The 21740-nt window shown below is 37.7% G+C and overlaps 1 protein-coding gene and 1 long non-coding RNA gene across 3 annotated transcripts in view; one reads left to right on the forward strand and one right to left on the reverse strand.

Annotated features, from left to right (window-relative positions):
* The window catches only part of brinp3a.1 (bone morphogenetic protein/retinoic acid inducible neural-specific 3a, tandem duplicate 1), a 64825-nt gene that overhangs the window by 13761 nt on the left and 29324 nt on the right, over positions 1-21740 (forward strand). The window contains exons 3-4 of the mRNA XM_008406675.3: positions 16209-16399; positions 19599-19783. Of these exons, the coding sequence (XP_008404897.2) occupies positions 16209-16399; positions 19599-19783 (376 nt within the window). The remainder of the gene's footprint in view (positions 1-16208; positions 16400-19598; positions 19784-21740) is intronic.
* LOC103463372 (uncharacterized) overlaps positions 19092-21740 on the reverse strand; it is an 84329-nt gene continuing 81680 nt past the window's right edge. For both annotated transcript variants that reach the window (XR_533505.3, XR_014087245.1), the window contains one exon: positions 19092-19809. This is a non-coding gene — a long non-coding RNA (uncharacterized LOC103463372). The remainder of the gene's footprint in view (positions 19810-21740) is intronic.

The following is a 21740-nucleotide window of genomic DNA, read 5'->3' on the forward strand; positions in this document are numbered from 1 at the left end:
CTGACCAATTCTTGGGATTCCCAGATTCAAATCAAACGGCAGGAGAAAAAGGAACTGTGTGAGATTGAAAGAAAAAACATGCAGACCTTGATGGAATTAGACAGAGTGTGTGGAGCCAACAGTAAGCCAAGCCACCAGACTCTGCCAGGGAGAAGTACCTCCCTGGCAGAGTCTGCAAGAAGATCTGCAAGAAGATCGGTGGGAACTGCTGACCAACATGACGACACAAAAAACAGACCTATACTGAGTAGTCAGAAAGTTAGGAAGCCTGTCACATTACCTATACTCAAATCCACCACTGTGCACTTTGCTGAGGATCACCAACAGCAAAATAAAAGAGTAAAATTCCCGTCCATTTCCAGTCCCAGATAAATGTCTGTTTCTCAGCTGGCCAAGGAATGTGATGGGAATCCCCCGGAGGAGCTGACCCAAGTGGCTTAGGAGAGGGAAGTTTGTGCCTCCCTACTTAGGCTGCTGCCCCCATGACCTGAAGAAAATGGATGGATGGATAGATGGATAAATAGATAGGTTTTCTCTGGGTGCTCCAGTTTCCCTTCAAAAACGATCGATCGATCGATGGATAGATGTATAGATAGATGGATAGATGGATAGGTTTTCTCTGGGTGCTCCAGTTTCCCTTCAAAAACGATAGGTTTTCTCTGGGTGCTCCAGTTTTCCTTCAAAAACGATCGATTGATCGACAGATGGATAGATAGATGGATAGGTTTTCTCTGGGTGCTCCAGTTTCCCTTCAAAAACGATCGATTGGTCGATAGATAGATGGATAGGTGTTCTCTGGGTGCTCCAGTTTCATTTCAAAAACGATCGATTGGTCGATAGATAGATGGATAGATGGATAGATAGATGGATAGATGGATAGGTTTTCTCTGGGTGCTCCAGTTTCCCTTCAAAAACGATCGATTGATCGATAGATAGATAGATAGAAGATGGATAGATAGATGGATAGATGGATAGGTTTTTTCTGGGTGCTCCAGTTTCCCTACAAAAACGATCGATAGGTTTTCAGCTTCAGAAGGGAGGCCCAGACTTCCTTCTCCTCAGCCACATCTTCCAGCTCCTCCGGGGGAATCCCAAGGCGTTCCCATGCCAGCCGAGAGACGTAGTCCCTCCAGCGTGTCCATGTCTTTCTGATTAGCTTCCCTGTGTATTTAACCCCACCTGTTGTCTCTGTCCTTCGTCGGGTCCTCGTCATTAGTTCATCGTTCGTCTGTCCGTTTCCAGTGCCGCATGTCTTTCTGAGTTTGTTCCTGATTCTTTATTAAATACATAATTTCCTCATTACTACCTGGGTTTACCGGCGTCTTCCTCACCTACAACCACGCACATATGACAGAATGTCCCTAGTATTAGCTACGGCAGATATATGGCCAGGGCCGTACAGAGACCACTACAGGGGCAGGTGCTCAACAACAAAAAAGGGCCCCTCTAACCGCCTTCTAGGACAGAATATTAACAGCCTCTCAGCTTTCAGAGTTTAATAAACAATGATAAATTACAAAATTGTGAGATATACAATCAGAGCTAATGGAAATCTCTACATAGAGCATAACACTATGCATATGTAAGATATTTTATTAGTAATTTCTTTCTGCAGGTCTATTTTGTAAATCAGAGCTAGTGGTCTAGCTCTGGTTTACATATTTTGTCTTTACATATTTTGTCTTTACAGAATTGCACTATTAAAAATATAAACAAGGGCACAAAGCAACCTTTGTGCCCTTGTAATCTTTTTATAGATTACAGATTAGTGGACTGTAATCTATAAAAAGAGCTTCCTGTTTGCTGCAGTGGAGATGAAGACGGTACAATCAGGAAAGCAGAGCTGCATCAAACTTTAAGGTGGAACTGCAGAAAAAAGAAAAAAACAAAAGCAAAAATTGAATTGTTAATGCATGTCACCATGAGAAAAGCCTACTGAGTTTTGCTTAAAAAAACTTTTTTAAACATTTAAATCACACATTTGTCTCATGAACAGCAGTCTCATGTCTCAGTGATTTTTTTTTTTTTTTGCTAAACAAACTTATTTGTGCACGTCATAAATCTTTTCTTGATATTCTAAGTTTTTGTTTGACTCAAAGTTTTGCTTGTGATTCTCACATGACGTTGTGAGCAGTGGCGTAGCCAGAGGGGGGGCCAGGGGGGCCATTGCTCCCCCTGTCATCTGATTGCCCCCCCCCAGTGACTCCCCCCTGATGATTGACATGTAACGGCACCAGGTTATTCCTGTACATTATTTGGAATCATTTTAAGTCAATCTATCTAAAGAAGAAAAACAATAATAAATATATGAAAAGAAAATGTATAAAACTTTATATAAGTCCATGTGATGACATAAATAAATAGATTTTTATCAGGCGCGATACCAGCCTCCTTTATACTCATAACAACAAGCTGATATTCTCCTGGATGTTTCAGTTGTGCTGCGCTGTGGTGCAACTCAAAGGCTAAAGCACTTCATACCTGGTGGTTGTAAAACACCAATAAGTTATTTATTGATCCTCCGCAAAAAAGAGAAAAAACCGAAGAGGGGCCGACAATGTTCGTAGTTTAAAGCAGAGGTGGCGCTAGAGTTTTTTTGTTGTCCGTCAAAGAAAAAAATCATTTTATTTCCAATTTGTAGTCATCAAACAAAACATTTATTATTTCTCTGCGAGAACGTTTTTGAGATCAGGTAACATTTCACGAAATGACGTGATTAGAAGACGGCAGAACTCTGATCGTTTCCTGATCCCGCATCACTTCCCTCTGCGGGAGAAAAACCCAGCAGAAGCGGATCAGCTGCGCTAGGCGCTTCAAAGCCTTTGGTCCGTTAAAGCGTCCAGATCAGAGATGATTCTCTGACAGATATTGTTCTTAGTCTGATTAATAATGAGCTCCACGATGTTCTCTGTGCGTAAAGTTGAAACTGTCTGTGCACCAAGTGGTCAGCTGATCACAGTCTGGACAGAAACCAGCGAACTGCTCTCTGTTCTTATCAAAATGAGGCTGAGGAGGTAATCTGACATATTAACTCAGTTAAGTTTTTACTGGTTTTGTTTTTAAAACATCATTAACGTAAGCAGTGTAACTATATATTGTATATTTGGCGTTTGTCATCGTGTGGGATTAATTGGAGCATTTACGTGCATTTATTGCGCAGCGCTCTGCGCTTGTTTCTGTTTATGGGATCTGCACTGGGTTGAGTTGGCAAATAATTTCTTTCCTCTCTCAACAGTCAGCTGTTATTCCTCTACTTATTAAACTATAATAAGTAGATCATAAAATTCTCTTTAGTTTTTCTCTGTGTGCTCCAAACTCATTAAATGTAAACTCATTAGAAGCCCGAACCACCATCAGGCAAATAATTCTGGTCCGACCCGAAATATTACCTGTCCAAACAGAGCTTCCTAACCAAGGTGTCCATAACTCTTCAACACGCTGTCAGCTCCCGGTCAGAAAGACGCATTTAGTTCAGTGTCCATGAGATGATATTCAGAAAGGATCTTTTATTTGATTGATTTTAGTTTCCTCTGCGATGAACTCTGCGTAAAGTCTATCATGTCTCCATGTGCGCCAGTCAAAGGTGTTAATTATAACATGTCAAATGACAAAGGGGCTTAAAAAATAACCAAATATTCAGTTTGGTTATTTTTTTAAATTTTATATATATATATATATATATGTGTGTGTGTGTGTGTGCACACGCACATTTAAAATTTTGCCCCCCCCCCCGAGAGTTGGGGGGACCAAGGGGGGGGCAGCCAACTTTAAAAGTCTAGCTCCGCCACTGGTTGTGAGCAGGGCCTAAAATCACAACAAAAGATTCATGATGTGTGCAAATAAAAGTTTATGTTTGGCAAATAACTTTTTAAGTTCACAAGACAAAAATTAGTTATTTAATTTTTTTTAAAAAGTTTTTTAAACAAAACAACTTGTTTTTAAAAAAGAAATCATTACAATTCCAAAAGTTATTACAATTTTATTTTACTTAACTGAGGTCAGTTTTTTTTTCCCATTGGGAAAAAAAATGTAACTTCATACTCTGCAAACCAGACCCTAAACTAAAGTCTGGGTTGAGTTTTTTTCCCCTTCATTAATGACACACACTATATCTATTATGGTAATTCAGGGTGAGTTATTTTTAATTCTAAATGAATATCCTTGTTATTTAAGTGATATTCTCCTTCAAGATACATTTACCTAACGCCTGAATAAATGCAATGTACATTATGCAGCAAAGGAAATTAGAAGATTGGACATATATCCATAATGGAGATGATAAGTTTTGGACGGGCGATGTGCCTCGTACACAGGGAAGAAACTTTTTAGTTATCTAGTTTTGCTAGCAAAGTCGTTAGCTATCAGCTAGCTAATAGCACAACAACAACAGCCTAATGTCTGTATGATAAAATAGTAAATTGATAGATAAGAACATTTTCTCCTCACCTGGCTGTCTCCTCCTGCTCAGTAGTTCTTCAGAGAAAGGCAGACGCAGAGGCCTGTCAGTGTCTGTTGTATTTCATTACCTCTCTGCTTAAACGGCGACTCCGAGCTGAAGCAGAAACGATACTTCAACGTTTTCCGTCATCTGACAAGTAGCAAGTTACTCCACTTTATTCACCAAAAACGTTTTTTTATAATTCACCAAAAACTGTTTTATAATCTGGAACGTTCACTACGTTGAGCTCCAGTTAGCCGCCTCATCTCACTGCGCGAAAGGCAACTGCGTCATGCATCACGGGCAAAAGGTCAAAGGTAACAAGGTGACCGGAGGGCTTATTATGTTGTACAAAAAAAAAAAAATCATTTTAGTACATGTTATTATGTGTCAGAAGAGGGCTTAGAAAATAATAATACAAAAAAAAACAATTAAAATTAAAAATTGACCAAAAGGGCACTTGGGGGCACGGAGCGAAAATGGCAGGTGCTCAAGCCCCCCCAGACCCCCCTCCCCCCCCTCCCCCTCTGCACGTGCCTGGTCTGTAGTCATCAACTCTGTAGAACTTTGAAGACCTTTGCACACTTACCCAGTTCAGCTTTCATTGACCTCACTTCTTGATTTGACTGACCTGACAATTTGTTTCCAAGTTGCTGTAGTTCCCAATTGCTTTCACTTCGTTATAACCCCACTATTCCAGCTACTGGTGGAATATTTAGGTGCAAGATCATTCCACAACTGGACTCACTGCTGGATTTTACACGTTTGTGGACACGGAAGTGACACCTGAGTTCAATGATTTAGAGGGGTGAATAAAAAGCAAAAAAATATTCAACACCTCCACCAGACTTCAACAAACGTCTTAAATTGAACTGCAGTAAAACTCCAGTAGCGGAAAAAAAGAACAAAAAACAAAAAAAACAACGTAGAAGTTATTGGAACGATACTTTCTAACTAATCATAACTTCCATGGTAATATTCCATAAAAACTGTTTAGCATGAGGTACGTGTGTACTGATGCAGAGGTGCTGAAATTTTTACATTAAATACAATCGCAACGCTACCAGATTTAGTACATTCATCAAACATGACCTGTTGACTAAAAACTAAAACATTGGCTTAGTGGGCACTGTACACAAAAATGCAGCTCTTTATGCTAGTACTTTAAACATTCAAGCTAACAGGCTGTGAGATTTAATCTTTTATGCTAAAACTCATTGGCATACATAAAATCAACTACTGAAAAGTCACAGTAGAGTTCAGGAAAATGTTTTCTGTATGACATTCTTACAGAAAACCAGTTCTTACAGTTCTGCACAGTAGCGCAGGGCTGCACAGTGGTGAAGTTGGTAGAGCTGTTGCCCTGCAGCAAGAAGATTCTGGATTCTGGGTGCATGGAGTTTGCATGATCTCCCTGTGCATGCGTGGTTTTCATCGGGTTTCCTCCCACAGTCCAAAGACATGACTCTCAGGTTAATTGGTTTCTCTAAATTCTCCCTTGGTGTGTGTGTGTGTTTGCGTGTGTGTGTGTGTGTGTGTGAAGTTAACTGTGTGTATTGATAGTGTACATCTTCCATTAGGAAAACAATGACATTCCAGGCATCTTATGTTTTGTGCACAGTGATCAATCTCGTCAACAGTATCTTGACCAATTCCAGAACAAAAGGGGGCAGGCTTAGCAGCTTTCCTCTCAGTAAACAGAGAGAATCTTGCAGCTTTGAACCACCAATTCTTCTAGGGCAGTGATGATATTTGCGTTACCAACCAATTGATACCACATTTTTAAGTAAAACTCCTACTTATGTTACATTAAACTTTTTTACATTAAACTCTCCCCACTTTGTAGCGTTACAGAATGTCACAACAATGACCTTTGCTTGAACTTCCTCAACAATCTTGTCAGAAGCTCAAATAAAAAGAAAATCCTATGTGGAGCACAACCTTTTTTTATAAGGTTGTGCTTTTGTACAAACTCATAAAAAAGCTTGGTTAAGCTGAACTGGAAAAAATACCAACTAACACTTTATTTGACTGGGTGTGTATAAGACTGTCATGACACTGTCATAAACATGACATTACCAAATATGAAATATAAAAAAAATGTTTCAACTGGTAAAATGATGTTGTGTTTGAGAGGGGGAAAGAAAAGAGTGAACAGACATTTTTATTATTTTGACGAGGATTTACTCTCACTGCATTTGTTGAAGATCTTTGCTACAAAGAAAATACACGTGAATGCACACAGGATTAGCAAGATTAAACTGTTAAAACTTGAGGGGATGGAGGAAGTAGCAGCAGTTCCACATTAGGTGTAGAGTATGAGAAACCAGTTTGAAGTGTATGAATATAAAGGTCTCAATGGGCAGCTGTAGCATGAAATCTAGATGCAAAAATGTAAATTGATTTCTGTGAAATGTCTCTACATATTTTGCATCTGTAAATCCACACTCTTCAACACGTATAAGTATTTTTAGCGCAGTTGCGCTAAAGCGATCCACTCAGAGAAATGCATTTTTCACTACAGCCTCACAGGGTTATGCTGTTGTCAATGACTTGCTCCAAAGAAAAAGAAAAGTAAATAGCAAGACAAAAAGTGACATGTCAATAGCATATTAGGGCAGACTTTGATGTCCCTGAGCGATAAATTATCCTATTATGTCATATGACAAAAAAGGACAATTCTTCTTACACTGTTTTACTTAGAAACAAACCTCACAGTTTTTACTGCTACCCAAAACCCGACCTTGGATTTTCCATTTTCCGCAGTGAGCTTGCAACTACAATTTAAATGTGTGTTTTCTTTTATTGCTGTCAGGGTGCACACATTGCGGTCATTGCGGTCGTTGCGGTCACAAAAATTATATCTGCACATGAAAGTCTGCGTGAACTCCTGGCAGACCCTATTGTGCAGGTACAGATGGTGAAATTTACATTACACAAGCTTTGTGACAGGACACCTAGCCGAGCAGACTGAGATATATTATTGAGTTAGAATCATAAGTGAACATCCTCTGCAATTTCTAATTCAGTCTAACCTAAAAAGATGCTTTTTTTCCCCGCCTGAACAAAAAGATATTGGGAAATAAAAATGAAAAGTGGAAGGGATTTAGGGTAAAGCACTGATAGAGAAGCAAACATGCGGTATGATTTTTTTCTTAGGGTTCATCATTGGACTGGTGAGCCAGGTTCATGTAGCACTCATCAATTGTTCTTGACAAAACCTTTCATCTAAGATAACCATATGAAAACATTTGCATATTACCTTGAATCTGTGCTCTGTGTTTGTTCAGTGTGGCAGGCCCTCCAACTGCTGATTTAGTTCACTTGACAACGTACGGCAAATATGAAGCAGTGTCAGATTTTTTTTGTTAAAACCCTGCAGCTCAGCTGCTGCTGTGATAGAAGTCTGAGGGTCATACAAATTGAGTTTTTCCACAGCTGCCTCCTTTCCGTCGTTCCGTCCTTCTCTCAATTGTCACTGTCAAGGTTTGATCATATCATGTGTGTTGTGTTCAACAAATCCCTGTCTGATTTTTAAAATCACACTGTGAATGCTGTTCATGAATGAAGGTTATGTAGAGCGGGAGGTGAATAGACGGATTGAGGTCTCGGCTACAGTAATGAAGGTGCTGCTCCATTTTTTTAAGGCAAAAAACGAACTGATCAAAAACCTAAGTCCTTGATTTACCAGATTATTTACATTCCATCATTCACCTATAGTTATCTAAGTCTTATCTTTTGGAGAATTTGTTAACCATTTCAGCAATTATGCTATTGAGAGCTGTGGCTTACCGGGCACAGTGGTAACCCACATTGTGGTTATCCTTCAACTCAAATGCCAGCAATTTGATCCACAAGTTAAAGAACCTCTGGGAAAAGCACTGAACCCAAACATTGTCGCTGACATTCTAATCAGTGCATAATTGCAGGATGGAGGTTTTGACTGTATAGAGTTTAATGCATATTGTTACAGAAGTGGGGAGTGGGAAGTGTGTGTGTGTGACCTTGTTTTTGATACAGTGCAAGGGCCATTTTCCTAACACATATTATGTTGTAAGAACCGACTGCTCCTAATGGGCATAAGAAGAAGTGCCGTTTGGACTCCTTTACTCCAACTCTGTTAGAAAACCTGCGTGTTTGGTTGGATTTTTTTTTTTTCCCCAGATAAATAAAAACTTCATTTAAAAAGTTTTTGTTTTGTTTTGTTTATTTCCACCCATGCCTAATGTTAAAATTTGTTTGATTAATTGAAAACAACAAAGCACAAACAGAAGAAATCTCTGAGGGGACAAATACCTTTTCACAGCGATTATGCAACCCCCACTGTCAAAAATGTTAATATCCAATTATTTTTGACTGACTTTACATGGATTAAAGTCATGTGTATGAGTGATATTGCATAACATTCTGTAAATAAATGTTGATATTGATATTGATATGTACATTTATACATTTATATATTTTGGCAGCCTATTACAATAGCAACATGGGGTTAGCAGATGTTAGCCCCGTTGCTAAACTTTGCTAATTTCTGCCATTGAAAGCCAATTTCATCTCTGGCCTTTCAGTATGGAGCTTGAATGTCTTTTTTTTCTCTATGCATGCAAGAGTTTACTCTGGACAATCAAATTTACTCACACAGTCCACAAACATGTCTCCTAGGTTAATTGGAGAATCTAAATTGCTCTGTGTGCATGCGTGCGTGTGTGTGTGTGTGTGTGTGTGTGTGTGTGCGTGTCTCAATGATTGTTTGTCTCTTCATTAGCCTGTGGCTGGTTAGCTTTTCAGGGTGCGTGCCGCCTCTTGTCCATTTTCAACTGGAGATAATCACCAACCCCCTAATGTCCATCTACCTGCCTAATACAATCAGGAATTGAATGACTTTATGGAGATATTTATGTTAAGAAATGAAATCTAAAAGAATTAGAAATACAACAATAAAAAATGGTATGTTCAATTGGCAGCGATTCTAATAAACATATACAACATGTTCTTATTATATTATTGTGACATTATTATTATTATTATTATTATTATTATTATTAATACATTTTTATGATGTAGTTTTTCATAATAATATTGATGGATTTTATTTAAAGATATCAGGAATGGTTAGTGTGCTTATTTAAAAAATATCTGAGTTAGGGTGTTTCACATGGATTCTTTAAAAACATAAAAGGCATTAAAACTTTAAAAAATGAGTGAGAACGACTCAGTTACCTTGTCGAAGGAGCCTCTCAGTAGGCTTTATAGGATTATCACAAATTAATGATCTGATGTTTGTTTGAAGTTGTTTTGATAAACTCCTGGTGGCAATTCTGTAAAGCATTCCCAACCAATGACTCTTCCCTGGATCATTACACACTTTGTTTTCCTCAGTGATGATCTTGCATCCTTTCCTACTGCAGTTTGTCTCTGTGGTGGGCTGATGACTAAAAGATTCAGACAGAGATTCCATCTTCTTTTCCACCCCCTCAACTATTCTCTCATTTCTCTCCTAAACTCTGTTTAGTTGAGAGAGAACCATCAGCAGAATTAGTTTAAAAGCTTGACATATGCTACAGTGAAGGCACCTTTGAAGAAATGCTTCCTAGACGGCTTGATTGTTAAGATTTCCTCTTAATCTGAGTAAAGAAAAGCTCTTTGCGTTTTTATTTTTCTAAATATGCTGGTTTCAAATATGCATATTGGTTGAATGAAAGGTAATTGCTGTTAAACAATAAAAATGTCAAAAGAAGCTTAATGCTGGAAATAGATCATCTCTATAAGTAGGTGAGAACTGCTTGCTTGAAATGTCCTCCAAATCCCACTTTATTTTTCCTATTAAATGAAGCATGATTGACTTGTCTTTGTGTGTTTTTTTGTCCTCTTCAGTCAGCTGTTTTCCAAAGTGGGTTAATGTGGTATGTACTATTTTGAGCTATTACTGCTGAACAACAAAGTACATATATTCATTTAGAGTATTTATTTTATTTAAAGAACATTATGCATAGTATCCAGTTTTTTGAGGATTATTTCATGTATTTTCTGGAATAGTTTATGAGACATGGATCGTGACTGAAAGAATGAGATCCTCAATAGAAGCTGCAGAAATACATTTTCTCCTTTGGGTGGAAGGGCTCATGTTTGAAGATAGGATGGGGAGTTGGTTCATCTGGTGGAAGCCCAGAGTGGAGCAGCTACTCCTTCACATCAAAAGCAGCCAGTTCAGGTTGTTTGTGCGTCTGGACAGCCCATGTAATACCCAGAATGCCCTGCAGGGAAAATATATTCATTCTGGTTTGGGGGAAACCTTAGGAAAACAAGAAGTACCACCGGTCAGTCTGGAGGATCCTAACTGCAACCCTTTCTTGCAATGAAAGAGAAAGTTAGATGAATGTATGAATGGATATTTAGTGCTCCTGAATTAGCTGGACAATGTTTAGCTTATTGACTTTTTTTTTGTTTGTTTTTGCATGATGCTTGCATAACTTTCCACAATTTTCTCTCTGGTATCCCCTTCTATCTGAATCAAACTTTAAATCCCAGATTTTCTTCTCAAGAGCAATGATCCAGACATAATCGTGGCAAATTTATTACACACCATATGTGTGAAACGGTGAAGAAATGAGCATTGGAAGAAAACACTCTGATGATAATCAGCTCTCTGTTGGAGACAGTGCATGATTTGAATAGTCAGAACACCTGTGAAGAGAAGTCAAGCACTTTTAGCTTTGCTTTTCGCTTTCGCTCTCAGTGACAGTCAAATATTCTTGAGGAAAGAATAAGTGAAAATGTAGCTTGCCATTTTTAGCACAGAAAGGACAGAAAAAGAACAAGCGAGACGATGCAATGTCAGCCTAATTATCGAGGAGAATTCTGAGAATAAAAATATATCTTCACTTATAAAGATGCATTGTTGGAAAAAAAGGCTCTCTGGGAGATGAGCACCAGCACATAAGGCAGCACTGCATCATAAGACACTTCTAAAATAAATTAATACAAGAACAGATGATGATTACAGAAGATGATGATTAAAACTCATTTCTAGTACATTTTCTGCAGTACAATAGGAGAAACCAAGAATCATTAAAGACTGAATTTGTTTGATTGACATTCTCCCCTTTTAAGAGTATTTTTCTCAGCGATATCGTCTCCCGTTGGTTGAAAGAAATAGAAGTTAGTTGCTCATATCATCAAAGAAAATCTGGAATATATTTATTCAGCTCAATATCTAATATTAGTCGTCCATATTCTAAAACATCAGAACACAAATAGTTTTTGAAGCGATCTGCTCAGCATTTAAGATCACAAAATAGAGGTGGTACAACATGATTCAGATTTTACAAAAGCTGTGAAATAGCCCTTTACTGAACCTAATAAAAGTATCCTAAGCATAGTTGGTCACTACTGTCTCAAAAAGTGCGCTATAGGCTTCTGGGAAATCAATCTGTCTGCTCGACTGTCCATCCGTCCAATAAACGTTAGTATTCATAAATCCATGTTTGTGTAAATTGTTGAATAAAGTCAATTATTTTCATATAGGAATGTACGTATAAGAGTAACTTATACGCACATTGGATGTATAATTTAAACAACTTCTTCTGGCGCTCTGAAAATGTCATAAAAAAATCTTTAAATATTTCAGATGCATTTTGATGCACAAATACCAATCCCTAGAGGGATGTTTATGTGATTTTTTGTTTCATGAAAGTGAGAATAACTTTTAGAAATATGATTTAGAGTAATAAAACTAAAGTACACGGAAAACTGCCTTTTTCAGAAGTTAGTCTAGTTTCACTTTTCAGATACTCAACTGAACCACGGGGTTTGTATTCAATCTCTTTTCCTTTTCTTAGTCATTTGAACACATCAGGGGAAGATTACATAAAAAATAAGAAAGCACTGTCTTTGCTTCCCCTACTTAGAGACTAAACTGAGCATAGCCTTCACAGTGGTGCTGAAATGCAAGTTTCAACTACATCAGCAGGCTATTCAGAGTGTTGATTCCCTGATTTGTTATGTTGGGCACTGAGAAGAGCCCTCGGGCAGCTTGTGCTCAGTGATGGATCTGAGACAGCTGTGCTATGACGAACAGAACGAAAGGTACAACTCCTGTGCTCTGATCATAGCCCCTGTAGCTTTGGCATCCCTTCTATAACTCTTCTTTTACCTGGCACTGCACTGACTTTCTCAGAGGGGGGGCTTGACAGTCAGAGATGCATGTGGGGGTTGGGGTCTTCTTCGCAGATATGGGTGAAACAGATAAATCTGCATGTGATTCAGTCACTCGGTATCTCACCGAAAACAGTGAATGGTGATACAAACTTCTATGCATTCGCATGTGTGTCCAATGCGGTCCGTGAGGTTGTAGTAGAATGTATAAGTATAAAAATCTATGTATGTGTGAGTCCAAGCTGGGACACCATTCATAAACGTCCATCACAGTGACACAGAGTGCTGATCACAGCTAAACTCTCCCCTTTTATCCATACGCTGCTCCTCTCTTTAGCTGGCCCCAGCGGATGGACACAAACACTAATGGCTGCTCGTTAAAGAGAGACACCGACATGAAAAAGGCCTTAATGAGCTGTTTTCTGTTTGTAGTTTTCTTTGGGGGGAGGCATTGTTATTGGTGAGGAATTGATTGGCAGCAGTCCCACACCCATGGGGGGTGTCATATTCTGGGAAACAGCAAAGAGTTTCTGCTGCTTTGTTTGGATGTTTGCCGTTGGACGATGGGTCTGTGTGCATGTTTCTTTCCATGAGTGACATTGAGTGTTTTCTGTGGAGTTTGGAGAGGAAAGAGTCAAAACAGATTTGTTTCTTTAGTGAAAACATTTCCAACAGTCTGCAATTTTCACAGTAAAACTGCTTATTATTTTAAGTTTCAGGAAATGCACTCATAAGGAGCTATAGGGCCTTTATTCCTTACAGGCTGTTTCTCAAGGTTTTTTCTAAAGAACAATGTAGCTTTGCACCTTTCTTGTATTCGACTACCAGAATGGCATACTTACAATGTAAAGAGCAAAGAAAAGAAAAAAAAAAAAAAACAAATATTTGGGGTAGAACATAGAGTGATTCTAGTAAAATAGGGTTAGACTATAACATAGAGGTTAAATAGTTTTTTGGACTTTACTTAGGACAGTTTTATAAAGTTATACATGGCCATTTCTTTGTGGAGATGATTTTAAAGTCGTTCGATTTTAAAGACAAAATGGTCTTGAAGTTGACATTTCAAGGTGTCTTCAACTCGTGTGATTAGTTTCAGTAAATGTGAACAGCAGCCTCAGTAAAACAACAAAAAATGCTGCACACACAGCTGTTCATTCACCTTTTGGAAGCTGCTACGTCAGCCAGAGTCGAGCATGTTCAACTGACTGGAACCATGACGAATCAAATCAAATAAATAAATCATTGCTGTTCAGGTTTATATGTAACCATTAGAAAGACAAATATGATTTTACTGGTTTGACTCATAAAAGCTGACCTGAGAGAGAATTAGTGTACAGCTAAAAATTACTAGGTTGCAAATTACAGAAGCAAGTTTGACCGATGCTGGTTCCAAAATGATGAACAAGAAGAGAAAGGAAGATGAGATTTGGCACTACTAGAGAGCATGAGTTTCAGTTATGAGATAAATGAAACTCTCGTTCTTAAGTCATTAACCTCTGAGAAAGTTCCTCAATCCCATGGCAGAACATTCCCAAAGTGTCAGGAACATGGAACCTCAAATGCAGCACACAGACAGCTCACAGCTGCATTTGAGCCGTCGTATGAGCTGTTTTGGACATGAAAAGTGCCTCTGAATAGGTTGTGTGGGTATGGTTATGCATTTGTTAAAATATTGTGTCAGTGAATATATAAATATGTTCACAAGTCACAACATGTCAAATTTATTTGTCATAACTGGTGGGTTTTTTTTTGTTCTGAATTAGACAAGAAGTTTCTTTCAGATATTTTATCCAATGCGTGAGATGGACGATTATAAAATACAACAATAAACAATAAAGCCGCCCTCTGAAGGCAATCAAACAGTGTCTATTGATGATTATGGTCAGCACTCACGAAGGCTGGCCTTGTTTCAACACTAGCTATAAAAAACACTCTTGCAGCTGTTGAATAAAGTAATGTATTGATTAACGTGATGTATTGTTTGCAAGAAGCAGTACGAGATAGGTGCAAGTTGGTAATTCTTTTCACTTGGAGGCTGAGACCACAGAGGTTTGCTCATTGAAAAAGAAATTGCTTATTGTTAAATAAAAAATCAAGACAGAATCTCAGAACACTGCTAACAGGATGTCTGTATATTGAGATATGATCTTCCTGATATGATGACTTGGCCATGAATTGTTTACATCCTACACATTTGCCTCGTATGCAGACATTGTGGTGATCTTTGCTCAATGACATTCAATTTTCCACATGACACAGTTTACATTTTGAAGTCAAATGTAAGCTGTTTGTATTCATGTAAAAGGTCCAAACTGATTCATACCAACACGTTCCTTGTATTTGAGGGAAATATTCATCCTTTGGAGTTGCCCAGAGTCCTGACTTGATTCTGGTAGAAAGGGAGCAAAAATTATTACAGTAATGGCAAAGATGGCTTCCAACAATGTTCCAATACATGGGCCTCTTTCAGATAATTTATGTAGACATGCAAAAAGCTGGCTGGCCATTTCAAAAGTATACTTGATTGCTGTAATTTGAATCCATTTTTTTCTCCATTCATTAATTGAGAAGGATCTAATTTTGAAATGCCATGTTTATAGTGTAAAAAACCCACAACTGATCATATCTGACCGATGCTCCTTTTACGTTGTTAAATAATTTTTCAGGTATCAGAAGTTAAACTTAATGGTTGAACAAAAATCCTGAATGTGAATGTGACAGGGTTATGAACAAATCGGAGCTCTATTTGTGCGAGGCTCTCCAACAAGGTTTCCATTTCTATAAAATTCCACCTATCGAAAATGTGCAGAGAGAGAACACTTGGAAAGATGTGATATTTTTTTCACGTCTCTGATCAAAAGCTAGGTCATCTTGCCAGAACCAATTCAAAGGTCTCGGATCTTTCTTCTGCTAGGCTGAAAGGACCATGTTTGTTACCGGCTGCATTTGAATAGTGCTAATCTACGCATCAAGAAGCAGCATTCAGTCTGCACTTGGATGATAAATGCAGTTGGCATACACCAGGGCCAGGCTGAATTTCAATAAACCACATATGAAGCCAGTTTAGTCCAATAGAGGCCCCCCAAAAGCAGCAAGGCTCCATCCATGATTGCAGCCTGTTCTGAACACAGTGCCTCAAAAACTGACTCAAGATGAGAAAGATGGAGCTATTATTTAAAATTGGTTCAAAACACAATTTTTTTTCCACCATGGTGCTATCCAATTCCCTGAGTGGCAACTTGAAACTACATTGGATTGTTCATATAAAGTCGTAGCACATGACATTCACTTAGAAGTCATCATATTATACACCTTGCTAGATCGGCTCTTGAATGCAGGATTCAGTGTGATCAGCTTTCACCTGCTAATTTCAAAAGTAAAACAATACACTTACAAAATACTCTTCGTGTTGTTTTTTGTTTTTTTTTTCCCCCAAGAACGGCCTGTAACCATTGTAGCTTTTGCTTGTGATTTTAATAAAGAAAACTGTTTTTGTGCATGCCTCCATGCAATATTTGCCTATAATCTCTCTCAAATCAGCCTCCGTGCTGCATTCATAACATTTGTGTGATGTATCCTTCACTCACACAGAGCATGCGTTTGTGTGATATTGCAGGGAATTTGGCCGTTGGAAGGTGAACAGCTTGGCCCTGGAGAGACAAGAAAACAATGGCTTTTCGTTGCCGCTGGACCCAGAGTTCCTGCAGACCATTAGGCAGCTGGGCAGGAGGCCCAGTCTCAGGGCCATCACTGACAACCTCATCAGGAAATACGGAACCCACTTCCTGCTTTCCGCAATGCTGGGAGGTAAATAAAACAAGACGGGTAGTGTTTTTCTTTGCTGTTGCTGACCTGCCTAAACAGACAGGGAGAAGCAGAGCGGAGACGGGGATTTTATATGGCTGAGACGCGGAAGAACGCCTCCTTTTTACACAGTTTTTAAAGAAATACAGTTTGATGATTTTATACATTTCACCACTGCTTGAACTTGAACAAGTGACATAAACATGAAAACAAATAAGCACAATACACATTAGGTGGAAATTGCCAATTGAATTGGATATAAAAGGTGAATAAATTACATTAAAAGCAAATGATAGCATTGTCAGTTCCATTTCCTCTTCAACTTTAAGATAAATTATTTTACATAGAAAAAAAAAAATCTTAAAAAAAAAAAAACAACTTAAATTTCAGAATTCTACAATGGATTAACTGGAACAGCTCTCATTGTGCTCGTAGAAAGAAGAGATAGCTCCGCCGGTGAGAAATTGCCTCGGCTCATATTTTGTTATTAAACACGCAAAACAAATGTCTTTGATGTTTCTGTTGAAATTAACCGCCACTGGATCCTTTCCAGAACAATAGATCTAAGTTAGCCAGAGTACTGCAATGTTCAGCGCGGCGTCTGAGGCCATCGTGTGCATTGTCTCCTCCCTTTCGCTCCTCTGCTGACTCCTTTCATCCTTTTGCATTTGTGCGGAAACTCTCAAATGATGAATACCAGCAGTATTAAAAAAAAGTAAATTGCAACGTTGCCCATTATCTGCTGGAAAATAAGAGAGATAAACAAATTCTGCCGCGTGACAAACGGCTCACAGCATCACCTCTGTCCCGTTTTACGGATCCCCTGTAGAAGTTTAATATTTCAAAGTGACTTGTCAAAAAACATGGTGTGTAATTCTTGTAACTAAAAAGATGTTAACTCCATTTTCATTAAATATGTACAATACTAAACCTAATTCATAATACACAAGTCACATCCCTTTGTTATTGCCAGTTACGTGCCTTGCTGCAGGGTTTCTTCTCCAATGCGAATTCAGTTTCCAATTCTTTAAAGGTAAATTATCGGGGCTGGAATTCTTCATGCTTGAAATTTTGATCAATTGTTGGAAAAGAAATGTGACTGAAATCTGCATGGTTTAATAGCACTTTGGTATGTAAACCCATATACCATGTTGAATTAAATATATATGATTGCAAGTAATTGCAGAGATAATGATCTGTGAAGCACTCATCCTGTAGCTGGTGGTGGGGAGAGAGTGGAGGCCAGTGATTCTACAATCACCATGTCGCGTGACTAAAGTGGACTGATTAACAGAACTGTACATAAAGCTGAAACGTGCTTGTGAGAGTAATCTTCACAGACGATTTTACTCCAGACTCCACCAAATATGTGGTGGAATGACACATCCTGACAGCGTGAAAAAACAAAAAAACAAACCACTGGAACATATGTCAGTGTCGATAACTAGGATCAACTTAGACTTTGAGTCATATTTGAACTGAAATTAACTGAATTAAAATGAACACATTGGAACTGAATTGGATTATAAAATCAGCAACAAAACACAAACGAAACAAAAAATAATTACAAACATTTAAGCGAAGCGTAAAAGATATGCAGAAGAAGAAGATGCTATACAACCAGTAATGATTATGTCCAGGCTCTGAACAATTTGCTCCCCAATTTTCAGGATCCAGTCCCAAAGGAAAGATTCTGGGATTTTGTCTTTTCTCAATATAAATTGTGGAAACTTTTACATTTAACATTGATATTTGTGAACGCTCCTTTATGTCACTATGGCACAGCAGCTACTATGTCACATCATCCCAGCACCTTTGACAAAGCAGAATTTTCTGACAACCAGAGAATAAAGTAGATCAAGTGTTTGGAATCCTGCATATCCATCCAAATCTGCAAGCTCACAGCCGCCCTTTGCTGCTTGTGTTGCTTCATTTTCTGGCATAGAACCACCACCTGTAGATCAGTGGAACAGCATGAAGCTGCTGGCTTCAGTGTGCAGTTGTGCTTTTGCTTCATAAAGAGGATAATCTAGTTCCTACAAAACAAAAATAAATAAAACAGCGCTACAAAATTTCTAGTTGTCTTTGAAGAGCAAAGAAACGTTTCATAATGAGCAACAAACAACATTTTTCAAAAATAACTTTATAATACATATTTCAGGATGCAAAAAAAGTATTTTTTAATTACACAAGAGCACAAGTGATAATTTCATAAAATAATTCAATCAGTTAGCCACATTTTGAAATAGGAGATGTATCCTCTGACTGAATATAGGCAAGTCAGACAAACACAACAATCCCTTTTTCCATTTCCTCTAAAAACAGTAAAACTAAGTCCCACAATTTGGGCTTTTTAACTATCAACCAAAAGCATGCATTTGATGGTCTTTTTCTTGTTCATTAAAAATAAAGTACATAGCTGTCACTTCTACTCTGCATCAGAAGGGAAACATATTGTGATTTCTTCATTTTAAATTTTATCCACAATTTCTGCCTCTGTCAAAGAACCTGCAGCAAATTACACTATTATGTTTTATAAAATCAGAAACGGTCAAAACTTATCTTCAGGTCAAACCCTATGAAAAGCTGAAACTGGTATCGGCCAGGCAAATCCTACACTCCACGTTTACAAGAGATTCTTCTACAATGAACTGCCTGAAATAAGGAGGAATACCAAAAGCACACTGCAAACCCATGAGTAAAATCATATTTTATAAAATGCATACATGTTATTTCACATACATATATTATTTTAAATTAGAAGAACTGTTTTGCTGCAGACATGTTAACAATCAACTATCACCAATAATCTAGTGTCTCTGCAAACAAAAACCACTTTTCCCATAAAACTTAATCCCATTAGAACAGATTTTTTTCTATCGATCCTCCACTCCTTACACAATCTATCAATGCACTGTCCCCCGAGAGCTTTTGCTCATTTTTATTGAAAGACATGTTCCATGAAGTGTCTTGGTTCATGCATTTCAGCAGCGCTTTTTACATCGACATTTAGGCTGAAATAAAATTAACACATTGGGATTTTAAGGTGTTCTCACACCCTTGCGTTTCTATTTCCGTACGACGGCCCGCTAGATGTGCTCAGGTTAGTTCAACTACATTAAAAATATTAAGTGTTCAAAGGGTTATGACTCATAAAGAATGAAGCTGGTGTATGTGTCACTGTCTGTGTCTGCGCCTGTAGGGGAAGAGTCCTTAATGATGTTTGTGGACAAGAGAAAGTTGAGTCGGACGTCTGAAGCCAGTGAATCCAACGGCACAGCTGTGACGCTGGAAGCTCTGCACCAGCTGGCTGCCTCCTACTTCATTGACAGAGAGAGCACCTTGCACAAGCTGCACCACATCCAGATCGCTTCCACTGCCATCAAGGTAAACGCCTTCTTCCCACTGGGCTTCTGTTGACCACAATAACACAATTAGTTTATGCCAGCCTTAAATTGCACCCATTGTTGTATTTTTTTTTTTTTTTTTTTACTTGTGATTACAGTCTTTGAATGAAACCAGCTTCACAAGTAGCCTTTGTATTATTTGTACATGCTTGTGTGTTTCTTTATACATGCCAGAATCAGCTCCTTAATAAGAAGCACAGAAAATCATGACCAGTGTGAGGACAAGAGGCACTTTGTCACTAATCCTATGATCAGCAGATGTAGCTTTATTTTATTTCATTAATTCTTTGTTTTTCTAGGAATTTGAGAGCAGTACTATTACTGTCTTTTTGTATTCAGCCAAAAAACTTCTTGTGTAGGCTCGACTCATTGAACAGTTATATTTTAAACGATATTACCACTAACTTTCGACATTACTGTTATAAAATTGATCAAAAATACAAGAGGTTCTCCATGTCACATTTCAAGTTATGCATATCACTAGACTGGTCAATAATCATGCTTCTAATTGTGTTCCATCTCTTGAGGAAGAATCAAAACCAATTAAGTAAATCATAAACATCTTATGATAAACAAATACATGATAGGCAAACTTTGACCTGCTCCAAACATTTTAGTAAGACTATAAAAAATTTACCTAATCAGATTTTGTGAGACACATTGGAATTCTGCGTCATACACACAGACTAATAAACTAGAGCTACTTTCTTTGTGCTTTTGATTAATTAACCATTAAGAATATACGCACTTTAAGATCTCATCTAATGTTCTTGCTTGCAATTGGAGAAAACACCTTTAATGAGGCAATCAATTCATTACTGTATAAATTTGCCAAGAAAATTGTGTACAGCTGCAGTTGTCATGCTTTTTTTTTTTTTGACCTTGATACAAAATGAATTTCATCTATATACCTGACTAAATTTTATAATCATAGAAAAAGAGATGAAAATGAAAGTACACATTTTACCAAATCTACTGCTTAGGGGCTCTAATTTATCTGTTAGCTGCTTAAATAAAAAAAAAAATGATAAAAAAAAAATCATTTTGCTAATTAAACAGACACATGTCTCAGTGACATCTCCACAAGATGGTCAGACCAATTTATCTGTCAAATATTGAATTACAATGTGAGGACAACTTTCAGTAAAGGGCAAAAAATGACGAAACACCGTAACAGCAATGGGCTCATCAGGGGTTTCCAACTGTTCCAGGCAACGGCCTCCAGAAATGGCTTGACTGGTGACCCCTTTTGCAAACCTACAGACAATTCTACAAAGTTTGCAAAGAAACATAGTTTTACATTGTTTTCTCAATTTTATTTTCAATTATTTAGCAATCATTTATTTAGCATAAATGCCGTCTCATACCTTGTGATTTTTCTTGCCAATGAGTTCTGTGGTGGGAAATTTTATAAGGTAATTTATTATTTATTTAATAAAATGATTATCAATATATAACCAGATGAAATTTTCTACTACAATCCCCTCTAGAAAATATGTTAAAAAAAATTTGCTAATCCCATAAAATGTTATTTAGTTTCAATATTTCAGGTTTTTTGCAGCATTGTCCTCCAAACCCAGGCTGCTGGACAACTCCTCCTGTCTTTTTCTTGTCAGAATTGTTTTCCATTTCATGCTTGTTGTAGTAGCATGAGTTGCAAAGCAACTTGATCAATTTGACTGCAAATAACATTTTCCTGAATTTCCCCTCTGTGGGACAATGAAGGTTATTTCTATCTTCAATTTCCAATCTTCAATCATTTATTTCAACGTATATTTTATAATGATGATTGAAAAACAATAACGGATTACATTTATATATTAAAATAATATTTTACAATGTATTGAATTCCATTTTTTTTTTCTTCCCTCCAACTTTCTGAGGTAACTTTCCTGTATTCTTTCAATAAATCGGATTTACTCACATTTTGAGCAAAC

Source organism: Poecilia reticulata, chromosome 4, assembly GCF_904066995.2.
Source record: "Poecilia reticulata chromosome 4, P_reticulata-male-v2, whole genome shotgun sequence".
NCBI classification, from domain to species: Eukaryota; Metazoa; Chordata; class Actinopteri; order Cyprinodontiformes; family Poeciliidae; genus Poecilia; species Poecilia reticulata.